Below are 23,768 nucleotides of genomic sequence, written 5' to 3'. Positions count from 1 at the left end.
GGACCATTGGCCGGTTCGCGGTTCAACCGGTCCGACCGGCCGACCCGGTCCGGTTTTTAAAACACTGCCCGCATCAGGTTTTTTGGGTTCAGATGTTCTACGTTGCATGGAAGGGCAACTTGTAATATCCCTAATTTTCAAAATATGGAATTTTTGAAAATGCGGTGAATTGGAAATTAGCGGCGGTAGAGTACCGGCTTAGAAATTAATTTTCGGTGTTTAAAATGCATGTGATTGATTTATTTGCGATGTGTGATTAATTATTTAAATGTTTACGTGTGCATGGCTACGTAAATCGATTTATGGTGCATGGGTGGCATTTTTGTAATTTTCGGTCTTAAATGATAAAACCGATTTAAAATTATTAAAACGTTAAAAAAAAAAATAGATTACAAATATAATTGTTCGAGATTTGATTTTCCGAGAACTTAAAATTTACCGGAAACGGATTCCGAAAAAGATTTAGTATCTTTCTCGAAAACCGCCTAATGATTGCAAATAGATATTAAATGATTTATTGTCTTGTTCTAGACAATTAAAATTAAGAGAAAAAGACACATGGGTGTACAAGTGTCACACATGCAATGAGTTAGAGTCTTGACCTCCAAGCTAAAAGCCAAATATATCAAATAAACCCCAAAAGAGGAAACCTTTCCAATTCTTCTCTCAAAAGAAAAAGTTAGCAAAAATCACTCTCTTCTTCCTCCCATTTCTGCCGAACCCTAGCAAAAATAGGAGTCTCCATTTTCTTTTCTTCTTCAAGTATAAACTCTTATATATTCAAAAAGGTATTTAAACACTCTTTTTAAGTTTAAATGGTGTAGCTTGTGTTCTTGGTGTTATATGTGTGTATATTTTAAACCATTTTCTACTTGAATAATTTCTTACAAAAAAAAGAGTTACCTAGCATGATTTTAAAATGGGTTGTGGTTATTTTTCCTAGATAATTTTCGGTTTGGCTAAAGATATGATTTTTAAAGATCAAAACCTACATGCAATGGTACATTTGAGCTAACTAAGATGATCAAAAACTTGGGTAAGAGTTGTTTAAAGAAAAATCAAAGTATTTTTCATACTTAAGAGTAAATTCAAGATCAAAATCCATTTAAGCTAGGCCGAATATTTTTGGTGGCTATTGCTAAACTTTGAACTTGAAAAGTTTGTATATTTCTCTTATTTAAAATTTTATGTATGATTGAAAAGTTTGATTCTTTTAGAAATGTGTTTTAAAATGATCAAATTATGGGTATGGTTTGATTATAATAAATTTTGCTTCTTTAAGCTAAAAATCAAAATGAATAAAAGGTAGTTGATATTTTCGGAAATTATAAAGCTTTTCTTAAGGTTATGTTGTAAAATTTGGGTATTTTAAATTTTATAGAAACCGAAAATATCAAGATGAAAATAAAACAAGTTTAGTTATGAAATGATTAAATTTTGAGAATTTAAAAGGAGATACCGAAATGTGTGGGTTAGAAATATGTGAAAAATAATTGAAAGTTTTAAATTGAAATTGTTTGATATTTTATTAATGTTGCCGAAATTTATATGTGTGATCTTTTATGATTATTGTTATATGGTTTATAGAAATTTTCATGTTATATGTGTTGTTTTAGATGAGAAACTTAAATGTGATGCATGATAGAAATTTGTAAAATGTGTTAGTGGTTATTTTGTTGAAATGCCGAAATATGTATGTAATTTTTCTATGATTGTTGTGGCATATTTTAGGTAATTTTTGTATGTAATATATACATGTTAAGTTGTGTTGCATGCTATGTTGAAATGAAATCAATGATAGAAATTTGTAGCATGTATTGATTTAATTTTATTATGGCCGAATATGATAGAAAAATTATTGAGAAATTTTAAATGATGTATTGTGATTTACATGTTGATGGTATGGAAATTGTTAGATAAATTGTGTTGGTTGTGAATTGCATGAAATGGTGTAGGTATATGCCTAGGATGCAAATGTTTAAAAATATGTTTGAGTGATAAATAGTTGTTGGCCGAATAAATGGAAAAATGCAAATAAATGATTTTTATTGTTTAGATGGCATGATATTTGGTGATTAAATGAGATTGAGATTGTGTTTAAATGGTTATGTGGATTTAAAATGTTCAAATGCTTAATGTTGGCTTGAAGCCGAATAAACCTATGATTTAAAAGAAATTGTACTTTTAAATTCCTTAATTTAATATTGAGTAAATAAGCATACCATGAAAATGTTTTATTGTTAAAAATTGTGATATATGGTATTTTTGGTGTGGTGGCCGATTAGTTGGCTATTGATGTTTGGTTGTGTAAATTGTTATGTTGTGATTAGAGTTGTAATATTTAATCAAGTGTGATTAAATATTTTAATAGAATTAAATTTCATTCAATTTGAAATTGATTGGCTAATTTTGGTATAGGTGGTTTAGAGAGTAGGGTGGTGGTCGGCGAACCACTACCGGCCGGTAAACGGAGCACGGTGTCTCTGTTTAACCGAGCCAAGATTTGGTCGGGTTGAAACCGAACCAAAATGGACCGGGGCCAAGAGGGGCCGAAACCGTAATTAGATCCCGGACTTAGAACTTTGGACTTTTATTTAGACTTGACTAAATAACTTGGACCCAAAGTTAAAAAGTTAAAAAGGTAAGTAATAATTTAAAAATTGGGTAAAAGGACCAAAATGAAAGATTTGAAAGTATAAGGACTAGTATGTCCTAAATGGATTTTTGGTGGACTTGAAAGGTAAGTGGAACCTTGGAATTATTAAATTCAAAGTTTTCAAGTTTTAAAATTTTAATTTGGGCTTGGACCCAAAAGATTTATATTTTTAATGGGTAAGAATTAATTAGTTAGATATAAAACTAATTAATGTTTTATTTAATTAAAATTGGAAAATTTTAATTAAAGGATGTATATATGTATATTGTATTTTTATAAAAGAGGATTTTGAAATAAGGGTATTTTGGAATATGGAAAATTAATAAGGACCGAATAATATTTTTTTTTTAAAAAAAAAAAATATATGTGGGAATTTTTCCGAAAGGGTAAAATGGTAAAATTTACCTAAGAAATTAGAATGGACCAAATTATGAATTTAATTGGATTCCTAAGATTGAACCCGATACGTAGTATGTGTACGGGCCACGATGTCGATCGTGATGATTAGTGGGAAACGTTTTGATTATCAAATGTTTAGAGAATTGACGAAAGGTCAATCTCGGAATGCGAGGCATTCACGGGGCAATGATTGAATAATTGCCGAGGAGCTAAATGTGGATTAGCGTGCGTAAATAATTGTGGAACGACAGTCTGTGAGTTTGCATTATTACATGCATACATTAAAGTAATAAAATTACTATTATTACTTTAATGTGGAAAATTAATATCGTAAAGCATTTTAAATATATCGTATATTTATTTTGAGTAATTAAAATTATTATGGAATGAGTCTACGAAACGTGCCATCCTATTTGGGCTATAATAGGACTATGTGATCACTAGTTATTGCATGCATATTTATTTTTATGTAAAGTGGAATGTACTGTGTGAATCTAGACGACGGTCCAGACATAGCGGGAGAGCTTCTAAGACGACGGTCTAGAACCCCGAACAAGTTAACGGTGACGGAACGTTAGAGTTCGGCCGATTAATTTAAGAACTAACGGCGTCATGGAACACTTAATGTTATCGGTCGTTGAGTTCATGAGAAAAGTTGGGAACAGTCTAAACAAAAGTTTAGAACTGTAAAGGATAGTGGAAAATAAACTAGAGTCGAGTGAATTTACGGGTTCAGCCGACTAGTTTATTAATCTAAGTCTGAAAGGAGACTTAGAGAAATATGGATTAGAAATAACATATCATTTCAAAAGCTTTACGTTTCTGTGATTGAACCGGTAGTAAATATTTAAATATACCTATTTTATAAAGAGTTAAATTATTTAATGTGTGTTCGTAAGATGTCAACTCACCAGTTAATCTGACCCCGTTGTTGTACCAATTTTTCAGGTACGTAGACTGTCATTTTTGGTGAGGCTTCATATTCTTGCTCATGAAGTCTCTGTTTTGGGCGATGTGGTATTTTGTAAATATTTTCCTATCTTAGCGCTGCAGTAGTAATGTCTAGATAGACGGAACTCTTTAGTATGCTTTATTTTGCGATGAACTGCCACGATAATACTCTGTTTAATTATCATCGCTTTGTTATTATTATATTTATATATGCATGCTTATTATGGTATTTTGTGATGCCTCTCGAGTATTTGAGATACCGAGATAAATGTGGAAAACAGTAAATGAAACTGTTGGCATCGAGACAAAAATGTGTATGTGGGCCCGACGTGGCATATATGTGATTTGCATGTCTTACCCTAAAAACGTTTTTATAAAGGGTTATAAAAATTGACATGTTGTGAAAATGGAAAAGAGGTCCCGTGAAATGGTTGACCTAGTATTTACGTTTCGGAGTTTAAAGTGTATGATTTTATTCCGCGAAAAATTTATAGTGAATTTCGAAACAAAATTATAAGAGAAAACTTTTTAAAGAAAAGTTAAATTGTTTTTAATGAGAAAAATGGATTTTATTTTAGGCTTGCTACGGGTTTCGGAGCAACCACTCCCATTCCCTAGCGCCGGTCTCGATCCGGGAATCGGGTCGTGACACAACTATACATTATGTGTACTCAGCTGAAAATAGAGAAGCTACTGGTCATTTTTTGCAAAATATAAGAAACACAGTGGGTAATTTAAGGAGGAATAATAACGGAGTTGAGGTGCGAATGGCAAGAATTATGGTTAATATTGAAAGGCCTCCTTTTATTCAGATTTGGAAGTCTAACGCGCCTCCTAGAGTTAAGTTTTTTATTTGGGTCGCTTTCCATGATAGGGTGTCAACGCTTGATTTTTTAGCTCAAAGATCGATTATTCTTCGTGAAAATGATAAATGTTCAATTTGTGAGGTGGAGGAAACGCAAGCTCATTTATTTATTCAATGCCGATTTGCTAGAGAAGTGTGGTATAGCATTCTTAAGAAACTAGACATCATGTAGGTCTCTCCGAATTCCTTTGTCAATTTTATAGGCAATGGATGAAGATTGTTCCTAAGGGACAATATTACGAGTTATGGCAGATTCTTTGGTTCTTAATTATTTGGGAGATTTGGAAGCATCGTAACAATCGCATTTTTGGGGGGAAACAACTTCAAGCACAGAGATTGTCTATAATAGCTTTTCTAGAGTGGTCTTTTTATTTAAATGTTTTAATAGGAGTTTTTCTTATTCTGGAATGGATTTCTTCAGAAATCCGATCTGTATTCTTTTTCGAGATTGTTTATTTTAATCTCTTCTCTAAGTCGTAGCATCTAGTATGTCATCTTGTATGTGCCACTTCTTGTGCGAAAGCTTTGTGTAAGAGTTTTTCTTCCTCTTTTTGGAGTTTTTTTATAAAATTTTCGATTCATCAAAAAAAAATTGTTGCCATGAATTAAGTTATAGCAGTATCTTACAGCAAATTTTATTACCAATTACTTAAGACACGTTTTATTAGCAGCAACATGCCACAACTTTTTCTTATTGCTATATGTTTATAATAACAATTTTAGCAATATTAGCAATAAAAATATTTGTTACTAATTCTAGTATTTCATGTACTTAATATCCAAAACCATGATCACTAATATATTTGATTTAAACTTTATGCATGTAAATTTAATAAATTTTATATTATCTGATTGTGCCAGAAATTCAGGGTTAGATGCTTATTTAGGACTCTATGTTAAATGAGTTTAATGGAATATTAATAATTATGTTAAATATTGTTAAACATGTAATTTATGATGACCTATTTTAATAAACAGGTTAAATAATTTCATATGTATTAATTTGTTTTATAAACATATCGTATTTGGATTTAATATTTTGACACAAATAGTTAAATTGATCATGTTTTGAGGAAAAAAAATTGTCCATTTTTGAATGAATACATGAAACATTTATAACATGCTAATACGAATTGCTAGCCTTACATTTACATATACAACCAAAACTGTTAATTTATTGATTTTGAAGAGAGAATGATGAAAAGAAAAAGAAGACTGTCCTCCACCACCACTGCCACCCCCACAATCAATAACCGCACAATCACGTTTCTATTTTCCTTTTGTCCTTTTAAATTTTTCTCTAACTTTAATAAAAAGCCAAATGTACCATAAAAAATTCAAAATAGCACATAAAATTTATTTTATTTTCCCTTTACCACTTAAACTTTTAATATTTTTAAATATTATAAAAAATTTACTTTATTGTATTGTTTATTTTATTGCTATGATTTTATTAATTTTTCAAAAGGAATATTTAAAATTTTTAATTTATTTTAATACTTAAATCTTCACGTTTTTGTTATTCCTATGATTTCTCCACACTTTTCTATTTGCACTATTTAAAAACATCAAAAGTGCAAATAGCCAATAAAAATGAAATAATTTGAAGGACCTTTGTGTATCTTTTGTCTTAAGAAAGTAAACATCATGATCATATCATCTAGATGAAGACAATCACTTAAGCAAAAGAAGCTACTGGAAATTCAATAAAACTTTTTTAAACAAACAGTAGCATTTCACCAACTTCACAATGCCTATAAATAGGGTTCATAACCTTAAAACATTTCAACTCATCAAAAAACTTTGCCTTCTTAGAAGTTTATTCTCTTTATAATCATCAACTAAAACTCTTCTACATACAAAATTAGGGTTTTTTCTTGAATATATTTACTGTTTCATTGAGGAAGCTTGTGAAAATGGCTAGTGCAAGAGTGCTAGGAGCTGCATTCTTGGTTTTGCTTCTTGTGGACATTTGTTTTGCTGCTAGGGTTTCCAAAGCCATAGGTGGAGGAGGTGGGGGAGGTAGTGGCGGTGGCGGTGGTGGTGGTGGAGGTCGTGGTTCAACACTTGGCTCTGGTTCTGGTTATGGTTCGGGATATGGTTCTGGGGGTGGTGAAGGTTATGGTGGTGCAGAAGGGTATGGTAGGGGAGGAGGAGGTGGTGGTGGTGGTGGAGGAGGAGGTGGAGGAAGTGGTGGAGGGTCTGGTGGTTCTGGTTCTGGTTTTGGGTCTGGTAGTGGGTCTGGGTATGGTTCTGGTTCTGGTGGTGGAAGAGGAGGTGGTGGTGGTGGAGGTGGTGGGAGAGGAGGAGGGGGCGGTGGAGGCTCCGGAAATGGAAGTGGAAGTGGGTCAGGATATGGTAGTGGAAGTGGATCTGGATATGGCAGTGGAGGAGGAAAAGGAGGTGGCGGTGGTGGTGGAGGAGGAGGTGGAGGTGGTGGAGGTGGTAGTGGTGGTAATGGTTCGGGCTACGGAAGTGGGTCGGGTTATGGGTCAGGATATGGAGGAGGGGGAGGAGAAGACGATGGATATCCATAAGCAATATTTGGTATTTAGGCAGTAAATTGGCATTTTGTAAGTTGGGAGATAAAATGATTTGCAATTTAATTATGCAAGTACGGTATTTAGTACTTGACCTAAAATTAATCATTGTTATTATTGTCACCATGTAATTTCATATATTCCATAATCAATTAATAAAGTTATAAGAATATTTTTAGCATCAACTTTGTTTTCTTTTTTAATTTCAATTTGGTCCAACGTTGCCCTAATCAACCCAATTGATATTGCTTATTTAATTTATAGTATGCTAGTATCTCATATGTTAAAATTTTATAGGTAAACTCCATCTTTAAGCTCTTTGTATTTTTAAAAAAATTATAAATATGATCATTTTTATAAAAATATTGGACGGAAAAAAAGCATGCATACACTATCATAAAACGCACATAAGATTCAACTAAATGGTCAAAGTAACTTGGTATATAGGGAAAGTGAGATAAACGCAAATTTAAAAAATAAAACTCTTTTGTTATTTCCGACGACATGAAAATTATTAATCATTTAACGGTAATTAAATCATACATTCATAATCCATCAATAAAAGAACCAATTAAAAAAGAATGTAATATATACATTTATTAAATAATAAATTTTTAAAAGGATTAACTAAATAAAAATTGAAATAAATAAGCTTTTTGATGGACTAAGCCAACTTTTTATTCCTAGCAGCAAAATGATATCCTGAACAAAAATAAAGCTTTTTGCACTTTTTAGAGTTCTAATAAAATATATAAGGCTACATGACATTTAATACATCCCACTTTAAAAAGGTCATACAAGATAAAATTTATATCATTCTCTTGTTAGCAAATGTACAATTAGGATGGTGGATTCGGTCATTGAATTGTACCAAATACATATTCGTTGATTTAAAAAGAATACATTTTTCTTAAACTTTTTTTATGAATGAATTTGTATATTAAAAATTACAAGAAATGGCAAAACCAAAAAAATTTGCACAAGAAATGGTACATTTAAATGGCACACTAGAGAGAAAAAAAAAGTTGAAAAAAAAAAGTTACTAACTTTCTTTTACCTTTTTCACTTTAAGAAATACAATCAACAATTTAATAAGAAAAGCAGTTGTTATCAAAATCTTTCCAAATAAATTAAGGGAATGGGATTCTCTCAAGTTCATTTAAACTTGAGAGGGTCATGTTCACGATCTACACCGTTCATTATAAAATAAACGGTGTAGATTAATTTGATCAAATTTATACTTTTTTATCTACACCGTTTAATAAACGGTGTAAATAATGCCATATGACCCTCTCAAGTTCAAAATAAACTTGCGAGAATCTCAATCCTAAATTAAGATCTTTTCAATTAAAAATCTTTTCAAATGAAATCAATTAAGATCTTTCCAAAATAAAAAGGGTGTTGTTAAATACCGCCGTAATTTATCTACCTACCGCACAAATTATTACAATTTTGACCTTTTACTAAAAACTGAAAAAAAAACACATTCTCTCAACTTATTCGAATCTCAAAGAACGCAATGACAGATAAGACTTCAAAATCATCGGAATATGAATATGAATATCAAGTACCGGAAACAAATTTCCCGGCTTCTCCTGAGGTATTTTTTAAGTTTTTATCGTTTTTTTTAGTTTTTTCCGTTTTTTTTTTTCGGACTGTTCATCTTCCGGACGTCCCGAGGAAACGTCCGGGAAGTGTGGGACGTCCACGAAGGACGTCCCGCACGGTTAAGGACGTCCTACCTGGACGTCTTTATAAGGTAAGGACGTTCCGCATGGACGTCTTCACCTAATAAGGACGTTCACGTCCTTAACCGTACGAGACGTCCTTCGTGGACGTCCCACACTACTGTTTTTTTTAAAAAAAAAAATTAATTAATTATTAATATATTTTATGTTTACTTTACAGGTTCAATTTGAAGTTTTTAGTGATGATAGTGTCGATTACAGTGGACAGTTTAATCCCGAAATTAAATTTAAAAGCGACGTTGAGGCAATTCAGTGGGCGAAACGAGTTGCCATTCATATTGGGTTCGAGCTGGTTATTTCTTCACACAAAAATGGGGGAACACGAAAGCTTTTGAAATGTTCTCGGGGTGAGCGGTATAGAGGGCTCACAAATTCAAAATTATTTAAACGGAAGAATACGAAGACGAAGGCGTGTAAATGCCCTTTCGCGATTATGGTGCAGTTGAAGGGAGTTGAATGGAAAGTCGTTGCAAAATCTGGGAGTACTAGTATGCATAACCATGACTTGTTTGTCTATCCCGAGGGACATCGTCAAATGAGTGGACTGAGTCCCGCGTCCAAACAGATTGTGCGAGATATGAGCACGGCACAGGCTAAGCCGTGTGCTATTTGGGCGTCCCTGCAGGAGAAAAATCCATCTGACAATCCAACCAGAAGACAAATTTACAACTATAGAGATAATTTGAGGAGGTCGGGTTTTGAGGGCAGGGACGTGGTAGGCCAGTTTTATCATATGGCTGTGGAGGGCCGTTATGTGCATTGGACGCTTGCCGATTCGGAAACTAGTGCGTTGACTCACATTTTTCTGGCGCATCCAGATTCAGTGAGGTTACTCCGAGACTACCGCTGGATCATCGGTATGGATTCCACCTACAAGACTAACAAATACAAAATGCCTTTCTTTGAGATTATCGGGATGACTCCGTGCAACAAGAACTTTATTATTGCGTATGCAATTATAAAAGATGAGACTCATGAGAGTTATAGATGGGTATTAGAGAGACTGAGGCTCTTGATTGATGATGATGTCCACCCGACAGCTATTGTTACTGATCGAGAGTCAGGGCTAGTTAGACCAGTGGGAGAGGTATTCCCACGTACTTCTCATCTACTTTGCACGTGGCACATCAACAAGGATGTGGAAGACAAAGTTTTCAGATTATGTGGGTTAGATAGAGGCTATGCAGAGGCATTCAAGAACGGAAGGTGGAAAAACATTATTGAAGCTCCCACCGAGACAGAGTATAAGGCGGCTGTGATTCTCATGAGAAATCGAACTAGAGCATTTCCGGCTGTGGCACAATATGTTGAGAAGACATGGTTGGCACACAAAGAAAAGTTCTGCTGCGCGTGGACGAATAATGTGATGCATTTTGGAAACACCACTACATGTAGAGTGGAGAGTGCACATGCTCAGCTGAAGCAGTGGCTTAACTCTAATACCGGTTCACTGGATACAGTGTGGACGAAGGTGGATATGGTTATACAGTCACAGCTCAGCGAGATTCGGTATGTTACTGTTACACTTGATACTACCATTGGTAATTTTTGATAATTATAGTATTTTTAATATATATGTTATGTATATTGGCAGGTTCACACTCGAGCAGTCAAGGCGGAATGTAGGCTCCCGACGTCAGGGTTTTCCATTCAACTACCTGTCGTGCAAAGTCTCACATTATTGTCTGGATTTAATCGATAAGGAATTGGAGCGTATGATAGATTTGAGTACCGATGTTCATGATCGGTGTGGCTGTGTGCTGAGGTCGACACATCAGATTCCATGTGCATGTGAGCTGAGAGGAGTGATTGATTCAGGTGACATGCAAAACTATTTTTTCACTAATGCTAAAACATTTTTTTTGTTATTAAAAGTTAAGATTTTTGAGATATTTTATTATCAGGTATCCCGATCAGTGTGGACAGTATCCATCCCTTTTGGATGCAACTTGTTATTAGTGATGGGGTGGACACATCCAAACAGGCTGGGTGTGTTGTTGAGTCAGAGGATCTCCAGTATTTTCGAGGGATCGTTGGGGAGGTGATGACTCAGGATCGCTCTGTGATTCGCGATATATCCCTTATGATCTACGATCGACTCCATCCAGAGGAATCAAGTTACGGTGAACCCGAGGTGAAAACCGATGTCAAAGGTAGACCGAAGGGGAGTTCATCCACCAGGCGGAACCCGAGTCGGTGGGAGTACAGTTTGAAGGGCCGTGGGCGTGGGCGTGGGCGTGGGCGTGGCAGTTCATCTCGAGGCCGGGGTTGCGTCACTCCTACATCAGGTGTTTTTTTAAATACTAATTTTGTCAATATATTTACTTTCAGCATATCTTTATATTTATGTTTAACAATATTATTAATATACTTTCTCACAGATTCTATCAAGTTTGAGCACCTTATTCCGGAATTCATTTTGCCGTTCGTTACAGCGTGTACTGATGTAGAGCCGGACGGCAACTGTGGCTTCCGTGTTGTGGCTGATTACATATACAGGAACCAAGAAAGCTGGGAACTGGCAAGAAAGAACATTGCAAACGAATTAGCTGGCCACCGTGAACGGTACAACCACGCTGGTATTTGCCTCGAAGGGATCGACCGGGCCATCACACGTATCACGTGGGCAGGCGGTCATTGCGACCTTTCACACTGGATGCATGTAATGGATGACTTGTTCCCTATTGCCACTCTTTTCAATGCAGCAGTGTTTTTTATACACGGGGGGAAACGCGGAGAGCCACATTGGGGTAGTTGTACCGTTCTGCCTTTACATGCTTCCGAGCGCCACACACGGCCTATAGTAGAGATGGTCATCCTACAATTAGGAAGTTACGCTCACTTTGTTCGTTTAGATTTACTTGGCGATTTTCCTGTCCCACCTATACACTCGTTGTGGTCTAGGCACTGCGATCAGACTGTTGCAACTTGGGGTACATTGTATGAGAGTAGGATAGCCCAGTGGAGGCGATTGTCAGGTGCTTCTGTTTGAGTGGATTTAGACATGTTTCGTATTCTGTTTGATTGGATTTAGACATATTTCATATTCTGTTTGATTGGATTTAAATATATTTCATATTCTGTTTGATTGGATTTAAACATATTTCATATTCTGTTTAATTGGATTTAGACATATTTCATATTCTGTTTGAGTTGATTTAGACATGTTTAGTATTTTATTATACATTTCAGTGCTATTTTATTATATATTTCAGTGTTATTTTATTATATATTTCAGTGCTATTTTATTATATATTTCAGTGCTATTTTGTGACATGATTCAGTGCTATTTTAGTATTTTTATGCCATGAAAATGCTGAAACATTAATATAAAGAAAATAAACTAATCCATAATGGAGTGCAAAATACAAAATAAAAAATACAAAATACTTATCCATAACATAGTGTAAACTACAACATAGAAAATACATCTCAATCAGTCAGTCTAAACTCTCTCATAATCTGCTCCAACTCCTCTGCATGCGCAGCTATGGCTTGCTCCATCTCCGGAATGCCATCCACCACGCAATGTTGACTATGCTGCGCGTGAATAGTACTCATGGTGCACAGAAAACGCTGGCTCAAAGCAGTAGAATGAGCAAGCCACTACAAAATAAAGATACGACTGTTTTAGTATAACTAAAATTAACAATTACAGTTAAACTTAAGAACAAATTTATTAATTACTAACTAAAATTAAAAAATACTTACATAATCGGTGTTCGAGCGAGAAGGACGGGCTTGTGCAGGTAATGCATTAGTGTTGAGCAGGCGAGGATGCGAATGTCGGGCGTACCACTCCAAGTACTCTGGAGCACACGCGCTGGGAGAAACAGCCACATCATCTAATCTTAAGAACGGAAGCATGTGATCAAATGGGAACATACCCCATCTGTCAGATGCAGCAACCCTGGAGGTCTGCATCACGTACCGAAGTGAACTCCACGGCCTCACGGCCTTCTCAGGCCGATAAATAGGAGGAGGTATAATATGCACGTAACCCAGCTGACGAAGTACCCTAACAGGCATATATGGTTCTGAGATGTCCCTGTACTGTATCCAGCCCATGTATGCAGTCCTGGGAACGGTGATAGCAGGATCTATGCCAAAAGGCAGCCACGTCACCTACTCAAAAATTAAATAAGAAACAAGAAATTAGTACAAATACAACTAAGAAATTAGAATTTTTAATTTTAATTTACATACCTCGTCCGCAGTAAGCTGGTCTAAACGGGTGCGTAATGCAAAAACCCGGGTATCCGCTCTCTCAGAAGATGATACGCTCCAAGTGCTAGCTCGAGGAGAAACAGGATCGAGAATCAGTCGCTCACGGTTTGGTCGAAAGCATGAAAAGTACTCATATATCCATGCCTGAAGTAGTGTCAGACAACCAGACAACCCCTGGCAATCACCCCTAGAAGCCACTCCTAGCTGCCGATACAGGTACGCCAGTGTAGCGGAGCCCCAAGAATGAGAAGGCGCGTCCCCTAACCCATCCCTAACCTCCCAAAGGCATGCCGGTCTGAACCTGTGTCCACTCTTATCAACAAATAAGGTGCAACCTAAAGTCAACCAAATCCAAGCAATGGCCTCAGTCTCAGCCTCACCCGCAGCACCCTGACTACACAACTCGATTACCGACTCAATCAAAATCCCTCCCTGCGCCAGATGCCCCCCAGAAGCTAATCTCTCTACACTGATACCTAAAATCTCTGCACAAGAACGCTGCAAATCTAACTTATCTGGGGTATCAGTAATCAAAGATCCCTCGACTGGAATGCGGAGTATATACCAAACGTCATGCAGCGTAATAGTCATCTCCCCAAATGGCATGTGAAAAGAGCTAGTGTCAGGCTGCCAACGCTCCACAAATGCAGAAAGAAGCGGAACGTCCAGGTGAGCATACATAGTATCTGGGAGATGCGCCAAACCGGTAAGGTTTATCAAATCCCTAACTTCTTCTGATGTTTCCTTATACCACAGCACCAACTTCTGACAAGCAGAGTATCTGTTCTGGCACTTCAACATGCCTCTAAACTCCCCCTCCCATATCTTGGAAGAAACATGACCAAGAAAACTAGGAATCACAGTGCCGTCACGGGGTCCACCCGGCACTGGAGCACGAACGATCCAGTCGTCAACAGGGTTTACCTGAGATCGTCTAGTCGACTCTGTAATTATGAATTCAATGATTAATACAAATTTATATTTTTATTAATATTATCAAATTCACGTAATAATTGAATTATACTTACCTACGGACGATGAATCGGTCCTACGACGGGAGGGAGGGCGGTGTGCTGGCTCGTCTAAACTCTGCGGATCATCATCACTCTGGAAGATATCGGGCCAACCATCGTCTGAATCAGTAGTCCTCGACTGGTCTCTCTGTCGTCGTTGTGAGGCGGCCACATTACGGGTCCGGATATGTCGAGCTCCCGACCCCTCAATATCCATAGGTATCAATGGACCCTTTCCTCTACCAGGTTGTCTCTACATTTACCAATTTAGAATAATATTAGTTAAATAAAAAAATTTGAATTAAATAACTAAAATTAAATTCGAATAATTAATTTACCGACTAAACTAAATTTAAAATACAAATATTAATTAATTAACCGATAAATTATATAATTTATTAATAAAATAAATACCGATAAACTATTTAATTAGTTAAATATCTAATTTACATTAATTAAATATTTAATTAATTAAATAACTTTTTAATTAATTTAATTTTTAAAAAAACAATTAAAAAAAATTGAAGAAGGGGACATGCAGCACGTCCCCTTCTTCAGCACGCCCACCGTGGGCGTGCTGTTGCACGCCCACCGTGGGCGTGTGGCGGACGTCTCGGACGTCCGCCGGAGACGTGCGGCTTACCGCCGCACTTCTCCGGCGGACGTCCGCCGCTGCTGCGGACGCGATCCGAACCCTTTCGGATCGCGTCTGCAGCAAAAAAATTTAAAAAAAAAAACTAAAATTCTTACTTAAAAATCTACAAAAACTAAAAACGATTACTAACCGGTTGTTGTTGTCCGCTTTCCTGGTTAGAATCCGACATTTGAACTTGATATAATGATTGTTGTTCTTCGGATTTGAATAGAGTTGAGAGAGTTAGATTTTCAATATTTTTAGCTAAAGGATAGAAAGGTAATATTTAAGGCGGTATGTAGTTAAGTACGAGCGGTATTTAGCAGTCCACAATAAAAATAATTAAAGATCTTTTCAAATAAAATCAATTAAAATCTTTCGAAAATTAAATTAAACAAAATCAATGATAATATTTTGTAAACGTTTATTTGAAAATTACAGTTCACTTTTAAACAAAGATCACGGATCACTTTTTTTAATCTCAAAATATGATTTTGGTTAACCAATGGTATACCAACAGGTTATTAATGATATATTAAAAAATAATTTATGTTTTAAACGCACAATTTCAATTTACTAAAAAATTAATAAAAATTAATTAACTATAAGTTTATCAGCGGTTTACTCACAGTTCACTAATGGTATCCTAAAAACAAAGTTTTTTTTTAAAGTACTGTTTGTTTAAAATATACAATTCAAACTTATCAACAGTTTACTAACAATTTAATAACGATATATTCAAAATAATATTTATTACAAGTTTACCAATGGTTAACCCAAAGTTTACTAACAGTGTACTAAAAATAAAATTATTGGTGTACCATTAGTTAATCACTGGTTAACCAACAAACCATTACAGATACATAAGTGAAAAAAAATTACATCAGAAAATCAAGAGCATCATTGGAGAACGGCCAAAAGTTCATCCAAAGTTAACCATTAGTGTTACCACTAATACACCACTGGTTAACCAACTAGAAAATCAAGCCATAAAATATAAAAATTGTTGTTGCTTCGTGGACATAAAATACAACGATTACATCAGATTCAAAATGAACAGAGAATACAAAAAAATCGAACACAAAAAATACAAAAACTCCATGGAACAGTCCATAACACCATCACCTTGGAAGCCTTTATGCTCATCTTTATCATAATTGCATTCGGACTAAAAGGAAATTTTGCCACAATTTATCCTGAGATAGATTTGTTATTGATCTTGATTACAGAGATGAATCAAATCTATTAAAGAAAAAATAGCACTTTTGATTCCATCTTGTTGTTGCAAAGAACGAATCATCTCTCCGCTTTGAAACTATCAGAGCCGCCGTCGCTGCTGCTGAGAAAGACAGAGAAGATGGAGTTGGTACTTGGGGATGGCGAGACTTAAAGAAGATGGAGTTGTTGTGGTGTGGCCGGTGGCGGATGGGACCAGTGGTAGCTGATGAAACTGGTGGTAGTGGAATTGTCGTAAGGGTCATTTCAACCTAAATTTAAAATAAAATGGAAAGATTTGGTTAATGGAGAGAAATCTGGCAAGAATTTATGGAAAATCTAAAAGAAATGAAAACATGCAAATCAACTATGAGAGTAACAATAATGGCTCTTTATTTTTTCAATTTCAAAAATGTATTTGTGCAAACAAATAGTTGATAAATCAAATTTGAAATTTGATAACCGTATTTTGTTAAATTGGTTTTTGTCAAAGTAATATTGAGATTAATTATGCCCAACACAGTACCTGAGCTAATTATCTCACATTTAAATGGCACAATAGAGGCTTAGGAAATGGGTATCGTTACAAACACAAATCCACACTCTAAAGAAATTCAAATCGAGTAGGAAAAACTCATATTAAATAAGGATTCCAAATATTTTTTATTAAAATATAGCCAAAATTTGTATCAACCTGAAACTATTTAGTTCGATACATTATTTTAGTAATTTGAATAACATAATTCTATTAATATTAATTATTAAAAATTTAAAAAATTAATTTCGGTTTTTATATACAAATTTATAAAACAAAAATCCTTTAGAAAATAATAAAAATACCTTAATTTTTTTAAAAAAAAATTTAAGAAAATAGCATTGTGCGTGTGTATAATATTTGGTTAATTCAAAAACTTCAGACTAAAAGTCAAACCAAACTTAAAGAAAAAAAATATTAATTATAATCAAATTATACTAATAAAAAAACCGAGCTAAACTAAATTTTTAGCTAGGTTTGGTCGGTCCATTCGACTTTATCGAATACTGCGTTACCCTTGTCTACAATGGTTATTTATCGCTATTCAATAAACTTGTAAAAATTCATCAAAAAAAGCTTGTATAATGAATTATAATTATTTCTTAAAAAATAAATATTTACTGTTACATGGGAAGCAGACAGTTATCTAAACAAAATAAAAACTGAATATTTCTTTTATAGGAAGTATCATGCATATAATAATAGAACACTACGAGAAGAGCTATTATAAACAATAAAATAAAAAATTATATTAAGATATAGTTTGATTCAATTATAGAGTGAAATTTATATATTTTTAAATTAATTCAATTTGATATTCAATTCCAAATGAGTTTTTATGTTTGGTATCACAAATATTAAATATCAAATTCAATTTAAATAAAATGAATTTGTCATGACTCGAAATCTCGAGCCGCGACCGGCGCTAGAGAATGGGAGTGTTAGCTTTGAAACTCGTAGAAAACCTAAAAACGGATATAAATTTTTCGCTATTAAATCTAAATAAACACATAATCATATATAAATACGTTTTCATAAAAGCTTTTCAAATCTTGACGTATACAAACGTCTTGTTCAAAATCTAAAAACGTTACATAGAAACCTGGACCTTATAATGCGATGTCTCACATCCAGCATAACCCGTTCCACATTAAGCAAACGGTTTAAAGTGCAGTTTTCAAAACATTTATACATATCAGAGTAAAAATAAAATATACAAAACGGTTTGACAGATTATATACATACTAGAACTCGACTACTGCAGCATTATTAATTGACTCCTTCTTTCTGTACACACAGACTTCTGAAACAAGGATAGAAGTCTGTCACATCCAATTATACAACTTAAATAAAACACTGTTAGGGGGTCAGTCAACGCTGAGTGAGTTTGCATTTACTTATGATATTATGAATATAAATTGCGTAAACATATATTAAATCAACAACAATATTAGATTCGATGAAATCCTAATCTTAAACTTATACAATTTCCTACCTATAACATATTTGTATCATATCCATCTCACATCGTATCAAATTGATCGATTCTTATGGTACGGTCCCGAGATAGTTACACCGAGTTAACCGCCACCATGTGGCATAGTCCCGAGAGAGTTCGACCGAGTTAACTCATGCCACTACTTAATCCCAAGTTGTGAGTCCCAAGATAGTTCATCCGAGTTAACTCACCAGATACAGGTACCGAGATAGTTCCACCGAGTAAACACATTTGGGAGATTGTAAATTTGAAGCCTACTCTATGGACAAATTGGGTTATAGCAAATAAACTCAAAAATCTAAGCTTCTGGGGCATTACAAAACCTCATATGACTGTTTTTGGGCTTGGAGAAACATGCTAAAGATAAGGTCTGAAGTTATCTTTTTTATTATAAGTTGGGAAATGGAAAAAAGTTTAACTTTTGGTAATGATCCCTGGATTAATGGGGAATCCATAGTGGAAAAATTCTCTAATATTTACATAGAAGATGTTGATATATCTAAGTCAGCAAAGGTGTGTAGCATGTGGAGGAACAATGATTGGTCTTTTCCTGATCCCAAATATGATCAAACAGCTTCAGCTTGGGAGTGCATCTCTGATAATTTCAAAATTAATAATCATAGAAATGATGAAGTCCTTTGAAAACCTCAGAAAAATGGCTTGTTTACCATAAACAGTGCCTCGAGAAATATGATTCCTAACCAAAGGAAAGTTTGCTGGCATATTGTGGTTTGGTATCCTGGTCAAGTTCCAAGATGTTCTTTTATAGTCTGGCTGGCTATTTTGAACAGGCTCCTCACCAAGAAAAAGTTGAAGGATTGGGGAATTTTGAACAGGCTCCTTTCATAGTTAGGTTCTGTTTTTGAAACCCCTGCTGCATATAAACAATCAGTGAAAATGTTGCTAAGATCACTCACAGCAAAACCCAGACCCTTACACTAATAGAGATAATCAGCTTTTATAAATCTCAGAAGAAAAGAATTGAAGAACAGATCAAGTCCAGCCAATGAGCATACAGCATATGCAATTCCTGTTTAAGTTAGTTATAAAGCAAATAGCCGTTGTATTTGCATAAGAGAGACCAATAAGAATAGAACACGTGTAAAGTAGAGTCAAATATAAGAACATGCTTTATGCAATGTAAAACTCACTGAGAATTATTCTCAATTTTATTGAATTAATCTTTTCGTCAAATCTCTCTTCTTCTTCTTGTTCAAAGTTCTTCATATTCTATTATGGTATCAGAGCACAATCTCTGAAAAAACTTCCGCTACACAAATCTCTGTTACAATCGTAAAATTCATCATCTTCTACATTTTTCTGATTCAATAAAATCTTGCTATAGTTTGCGGTTCATTTTGAGCTTTTCTTTAACTGATTCAATTTCTTTTCCTTTCTTTAAAAGAAACCCTAATTTTTTCTTGAGAAATTTCTCTGTTTCTTTCAAGAATGTCATTGTTTACTGATTCAGACAATATTTCTAGTCCGTTTTACTTACATCCTAATGAGAATCCATCATTGATTCTTGTTTCACCTCCTATGAATGGTCAGAATTACCATACTTGGTATAGATCAATGAGAATGTGTCTCTTGTCAAAGAACAAACTTAAATTCGTAGATGGAAGTATATCTGTTCCATCAAAACTTGAGGATATCTATCCAGTATGGGAAAGGTGTAATACGATGGTCTTATCTTGGATCTTGAGGTCACTATCTCCTTCAATAGCACAAAGTATTTTATGGATTGACAATGCAGTAGATGCTTGGAAGGATCTTTATGACAGGTTCTCTCAAGGTAATGCTATAAGAATTTCTGATTTACAAGAGGAAATTTATGCTTTTAAGCAAAATAATCTCAATGTGACTGATTACTTTACTCAATTAAAGATTCTTTGGGATGAATATTCAAATCTAAGAATGATTCCTGTTTGTACTTGTAATCCCCAATGTACTTGTAATGCCTTAAAGATTGTAAAAGATCATCAAGAGGGAGATTATGTTATCAGATTTTTAAAAGGTTTAAGTGATAATTTTTCTGTTGTTAAGACTCAGATTCTGATGTTAGAACCTTTACCAAAGATTAATAGGTCTTTTTCTATTGCTTTAAATCATGAGAGACAAATAGGATCAGGAGGATTAGATGTTATTACACATGGTTCTGAATCAAATGTTTTTGCTGCTCAGACTTCTGGTTTTAACAATTCTTATCAGAAGAATTTTCAGGGTTATAATTCTGGTATGAGTAGGGGTGTTAGACCTACTGGTAATGTGTTTAGGGGAGGAAGTACTGGAAGCTTTCGTCCTCAGGGGGGACAGAAAAGGTTTTACAATAATACAAATATGAATAAGCCTTTATGCAGTCATTGTGGAGGATCAGGTCACACAGTTGATATTTGTTTTAAAAAGCATGGCTATCCACCTGGTTTTAAGCAACCTAGATACAGGCCTCAAACATATGTTAATCAAGTAGGAGAATTGGTTATAGCTGAGGATCGGGACAATGCTTTTTATTTTGATCAAGAACAAGAGTATTCAGGCAATGAGTTTTATACAAACAACACTAGTTCTGGGTCTGCTTCTAATGAACAACAAGCAGGCAATGCTCAAACTTCTGGAGCAGCACCAGTTATTACACAAGAACAATATTCTCAGCTTATGAATTTGTTGCAACAAAGTTCTTTAAATGAGTCTGCTGCACTACCAAGAATCAATACTGTTTCTGCTGTGTCTACTGACTTTAAGGAAGAATCAAAGGCAGCAGGTACACATTTCTTGCTCTCTCTTCATATTATTGCTTGTTTAAATGATAACAAAGTAGTTGCAAAAGATAAATGGATTATAGACTCAGGTGCTACTGATCATATTGCTTGTTCTTTAGATGTGTTCACTAATTATAAATCACTTCATAACATGTCTGTCACTTTACCTAATCATCAAAAAAATTCAGTTACACATATAGGATCAGTTAGTTTTAATAAAGACTTAATTTTGCATGATGTTCTATATGTTCCTGGTTTTTCATTTAATATCCTATCAACAAGTAAGTTAAGTAAACAATATGATTATTGTTTTATTCTTTATAAAGATAATTGTATCATACAGGATCCTTTCAAATGGAGGATGATTGGATTAGCTAAGCAATTTCAAGGTCTTTATCATCTTGATAAAGCTCAATTTGTTGCTACTGATTCTTCTGTTGTTTTTTCTGCATCTTCTTGTAATTCAAATAAGAATGATTCTGTTATTGGTTCTGTTGAGAACAATGTTTTTGATTCTGTTAATTCTGAAACACTTTGGCATTTCAGATTAGGTCATCTAGGGAATTCTAGTTTAAGATGTTTACAACCTATTGAATCAACAATAAAAGTTCCTTTTGAGAAACATTGTAGAACTTGTCATTTGGCCAAACAAAGAAAGATACCTTTTTCATTAAGTCAATCTGTTGCTAGTGAATGTTTTAGTTTAATACATGTTGACATTTGGGGTCCAGCCAGAGTTGTTTCTATATATGGACAAAGGTATTTTCTAACTATAGTAGATGACAAAAGCAGATTTACATGGTTGTTCTTAATGAAAAATAAATCTGATGCTAGGTTGATAATACAGAATTTTTATGTCTTTGTTGAAACTCAATTCAGTACCAAAATTAAATGTATTAGGACTGATAATGGACTTGAGTTTGATATGGTTTCTTTTTATCAATCTAAAGGTATCATACATCAAACTACTTGTGTATATACTCCAGAACAAAATGCAATAGTTGAAAGAAAACACCAACATATACTTAATGTTGCTAGAGCTTTAAAAATTCAATCTTTTATGCCTGTATCTTTTTGGTCTGAAAGTTTTTGAACATGCAGTGTTTTTAATAAATAGAATACCATCTCCTGTAATAGCTAATAAAACTCCATATGAAATCTTGTATGGAAAACTGCCTGTGTTTGATAATTTGAGAGTGTTTGGTTGTTTGGCATATGCTAACACTTTATCACATAATAGAGATAAATTTTCACCTAGATCTACACAGTGCATGTTTATTGGTTATAAACAAAATACAAAAGGATATAAATTATATGATATACATTCTAAACAAGTTATTGTTTCTAGAAATGTTAGGTTTTATGAACATTTGTTTCCTTTCAAAGAATTGAAAACAAATGCAGAATCAAATGACTTAGTATTGCCAGCTTATATTGATGCAAGTTTTTTATATGATGATGTTTATGCACCTGTTTGTGCTAATCCTGCTTCTACAGTATCTGCTAATCCAGTTTCTGATATTGCTTCTGATGTTTGTTTTAATTCTGCTCCTGTAGAACCTATTATTTCAGAATCAGTCGAACCTGTTATTATTGAATCTAGGAAATCTAGTAGGATAATCAGTAAGCCTGCATTCTTAAATGATTATGTTTGTTCATTATCTAAGTCTAATGTTTTTAGTAAAGTTAAATATACTACACCACATATTCTTTCAAAGGTTTTTACTTATGATAAGTTAAACACAGCTCATAGAGTCTTTAGTCTTGCAATTGATAAAATAGCAGAACCTAAGTCTTATAATGAAGCCATTAAATCAGAACATTGGAAAGAAGCAATGCAAAAGGAATTAGATGCTTTAAGTATTAATAACACTTGGTTTTTGACAAAACTTCCCCAAGGTAAAGTACCTATAGGATGTAAATGGGTCTATAAGACTAAATATAATAGTGATGGATCTATAGAGAGACATAAGGCTAGGCTTGTAGCAAAGGGGTATACACAACAAAATGGCATTGATTACAGAGAAACTTTTTCCCCAGTTGCAAAAATGTCAACCATTAGAGTTTTGTTAGCTGTAGCAGCATCTAAAAATTGGTTTTTACATCAATTAGATATAAATAATGCTTTCTTACATGGAGACTTAAATGAAGAAGTCTATATGCAACCACCTTCTGGCCTTGCTGTTTCAGATCCAAGCTTAGTTTGTAAATTGACCAAATCTTTGTATGGCTTAAAACAAGCTAGTAGGCAATGGAATTTAAAACTTACTACTTCATTAATTGCACATGGTTTTACTCAAACTCAGTCAGATTCTTCTTTGTTTGTAAAACAAGAATCTGATTCTTTTACAGTTTTGTTAATATATGTTGATGATGTAATTTTAGCAGGTAATAACATCAATACAATTAACACAGTTAAGTCTTTCCTTGATAAAGAGTTTAAAATAAAAGATCTTGGCAAACTAAAATTCTTTCTAGGATTAGAAGTAGCAAGAACAACATCAGGAATAAATTTATGTCAAAAGAAATATACTATTGATTTGTTGACTGAGACAGGATACATAGGGTCCAAACCAGCTACAACACCAATGATTACAACAACTAAATTGACAAAGGCAGATGGAGCTCCCTTTACAGACATTACAGCATATAGAAGGTTGGTTGGGAAGCTTATTTATTTATGTAGCACTCGACCAGACATTTCCTATCCAGTTCAGCAGCTGTCTCA

General features: G+C 34.2%; 3 protein-coding genes across 3 annotated transcripts; 2 read left to right on the top strand and 1 right to left on the bottom strand.

Annotated features, from left to right (window-relative positions):
• Positions 1-6,654: 6,654 nt before the first annotated feature.
• On the top strand, positions 6,655-7,592 carry LOC126660877 (putative glycine-rich cell wall structural protein 1). Its single transcript, XM_050354577.2, has one exon. The coding sequence runs from the start codon at positions 6,788-6,790 to the stop codon at positions 7,406-7,408; it is 621 nt and encodes a 206-aa protein (XP_050210534.1). The 5' UTR covers positions 6,655-6,787; the 3' UTR covers positions 7,409-7,592.
• Positions 7,593-8,930: 1,338 nt separating this feature from the next.
• Positions 8,931-12,151, top strand: LOC126661926 (PKS-NRPS hybrid synthetase cheA-like). The gene is made up of 5 exons (XM_050355807.1): positions 8,931-9,011; positions 9,320-10,668; positions 10,754-10,977; positions 11,064-11,447; positions 11,541-12,151. The coding sequence occupies exons 1-5, from the start codon at positions 8,931-8,933 to the stop codon at positions 12,149-12,151; spliced, it is 2,649 nt and encodes an 882-aa protein (XP_050211764.1).
• A 440-nt stretch (positions 12,152-12,591) lies between these two features.
• Positions 12,592-15,223, bottom strand: LOC126660189 (protein MAIN-LIKE 1-like). The gene is made up of 6 exons (XM_050353538.2): positions 15,185-15,223; positions 14,944-15,108; positions 14,415-14,652; positions 13,366-14,330; positions 12,871-13,284; positions 12,592-12,765 (listed from the first exon to the last, which is right to left on the bottom strand). The coding sequence occupies exons 1-6, from the start codon at positions 15,221-15,223 to the stop codon at positions 12,592-12,594; spliced, it is 1,995 nt and encodes a 664-aa protein (XP_050209495.2).
• Positions 15,224-23,768: the final 8,545 nt, after the last annotated feature.

This window comes from Mercurialis annua, linkage group LG8 (assembly GCF_937616625.2).
Source record: "Mercurialis annua linkage group LG8, ddMerAnnu1.2, whole genome shotgun sequence".
NCBI classification, from domain to species: domain Eukaryota; kingdom Viridiplantae; phylum Streptophyta; class Magnoliopsida; order Malpighiales; family Euphorbiaceae; genus Mercurialis; species Mercurialis annua.
This window is presented reverse-complemented; position numbering and strand designations above follow the sequence as displayed.

Bases quoted from the DNA above. Each gene is read 5' to 3' on its own strand.
- LOC126660877 (XM_050354577.2), top strand. From the start codon at position 6,788: ATGGCTAGTGCAAGAGTGCTAGGAGCTGCATTCTTGGTTTTGCTTCTT.
- LOC126660189 (XM_050353538.2), bottom strand. From the start codon at position 15,223: ATGTCGGATTCTAACCAGGAAAGCGGACAACAACAACCG. The intron at 15,109-15,184 runs GTTAGTAATCGT...TTTTTGCTGCAG, and splicing joins AAAGCGGACAACAACAACCG to ACGCGATCCGAAAGGGTTCG. The intron at 12,766-12,870 runs GTAAGTATTTTT...TTTATTTTGTAG, and splicing joins CTCGCTCGAACACCGATTAT to TGGCTTGCTCATTCTACTGC.
- LOC126661926 (XM_050355807.1), top strand. From the start codon at position 8,931: ATGACAGATAAGACTTCAAAATCATCGGAATATGAATATGAATATCAA. The intron at 10,978-11,063 runs GTGACATGCAAA...TTTTATTATCAG, and splicing joins GAGAGGAGTGATTGATTCAG to GTATCCCGATCAGTGTGGAC. The intron at 11,448-11,540 runs GTGTTTTTTTAA...ACTTTCTCACAG, and splicing joins TTGCGTCACTCCTACATCAG to ATTCTATCAAGTTTGAGCAC.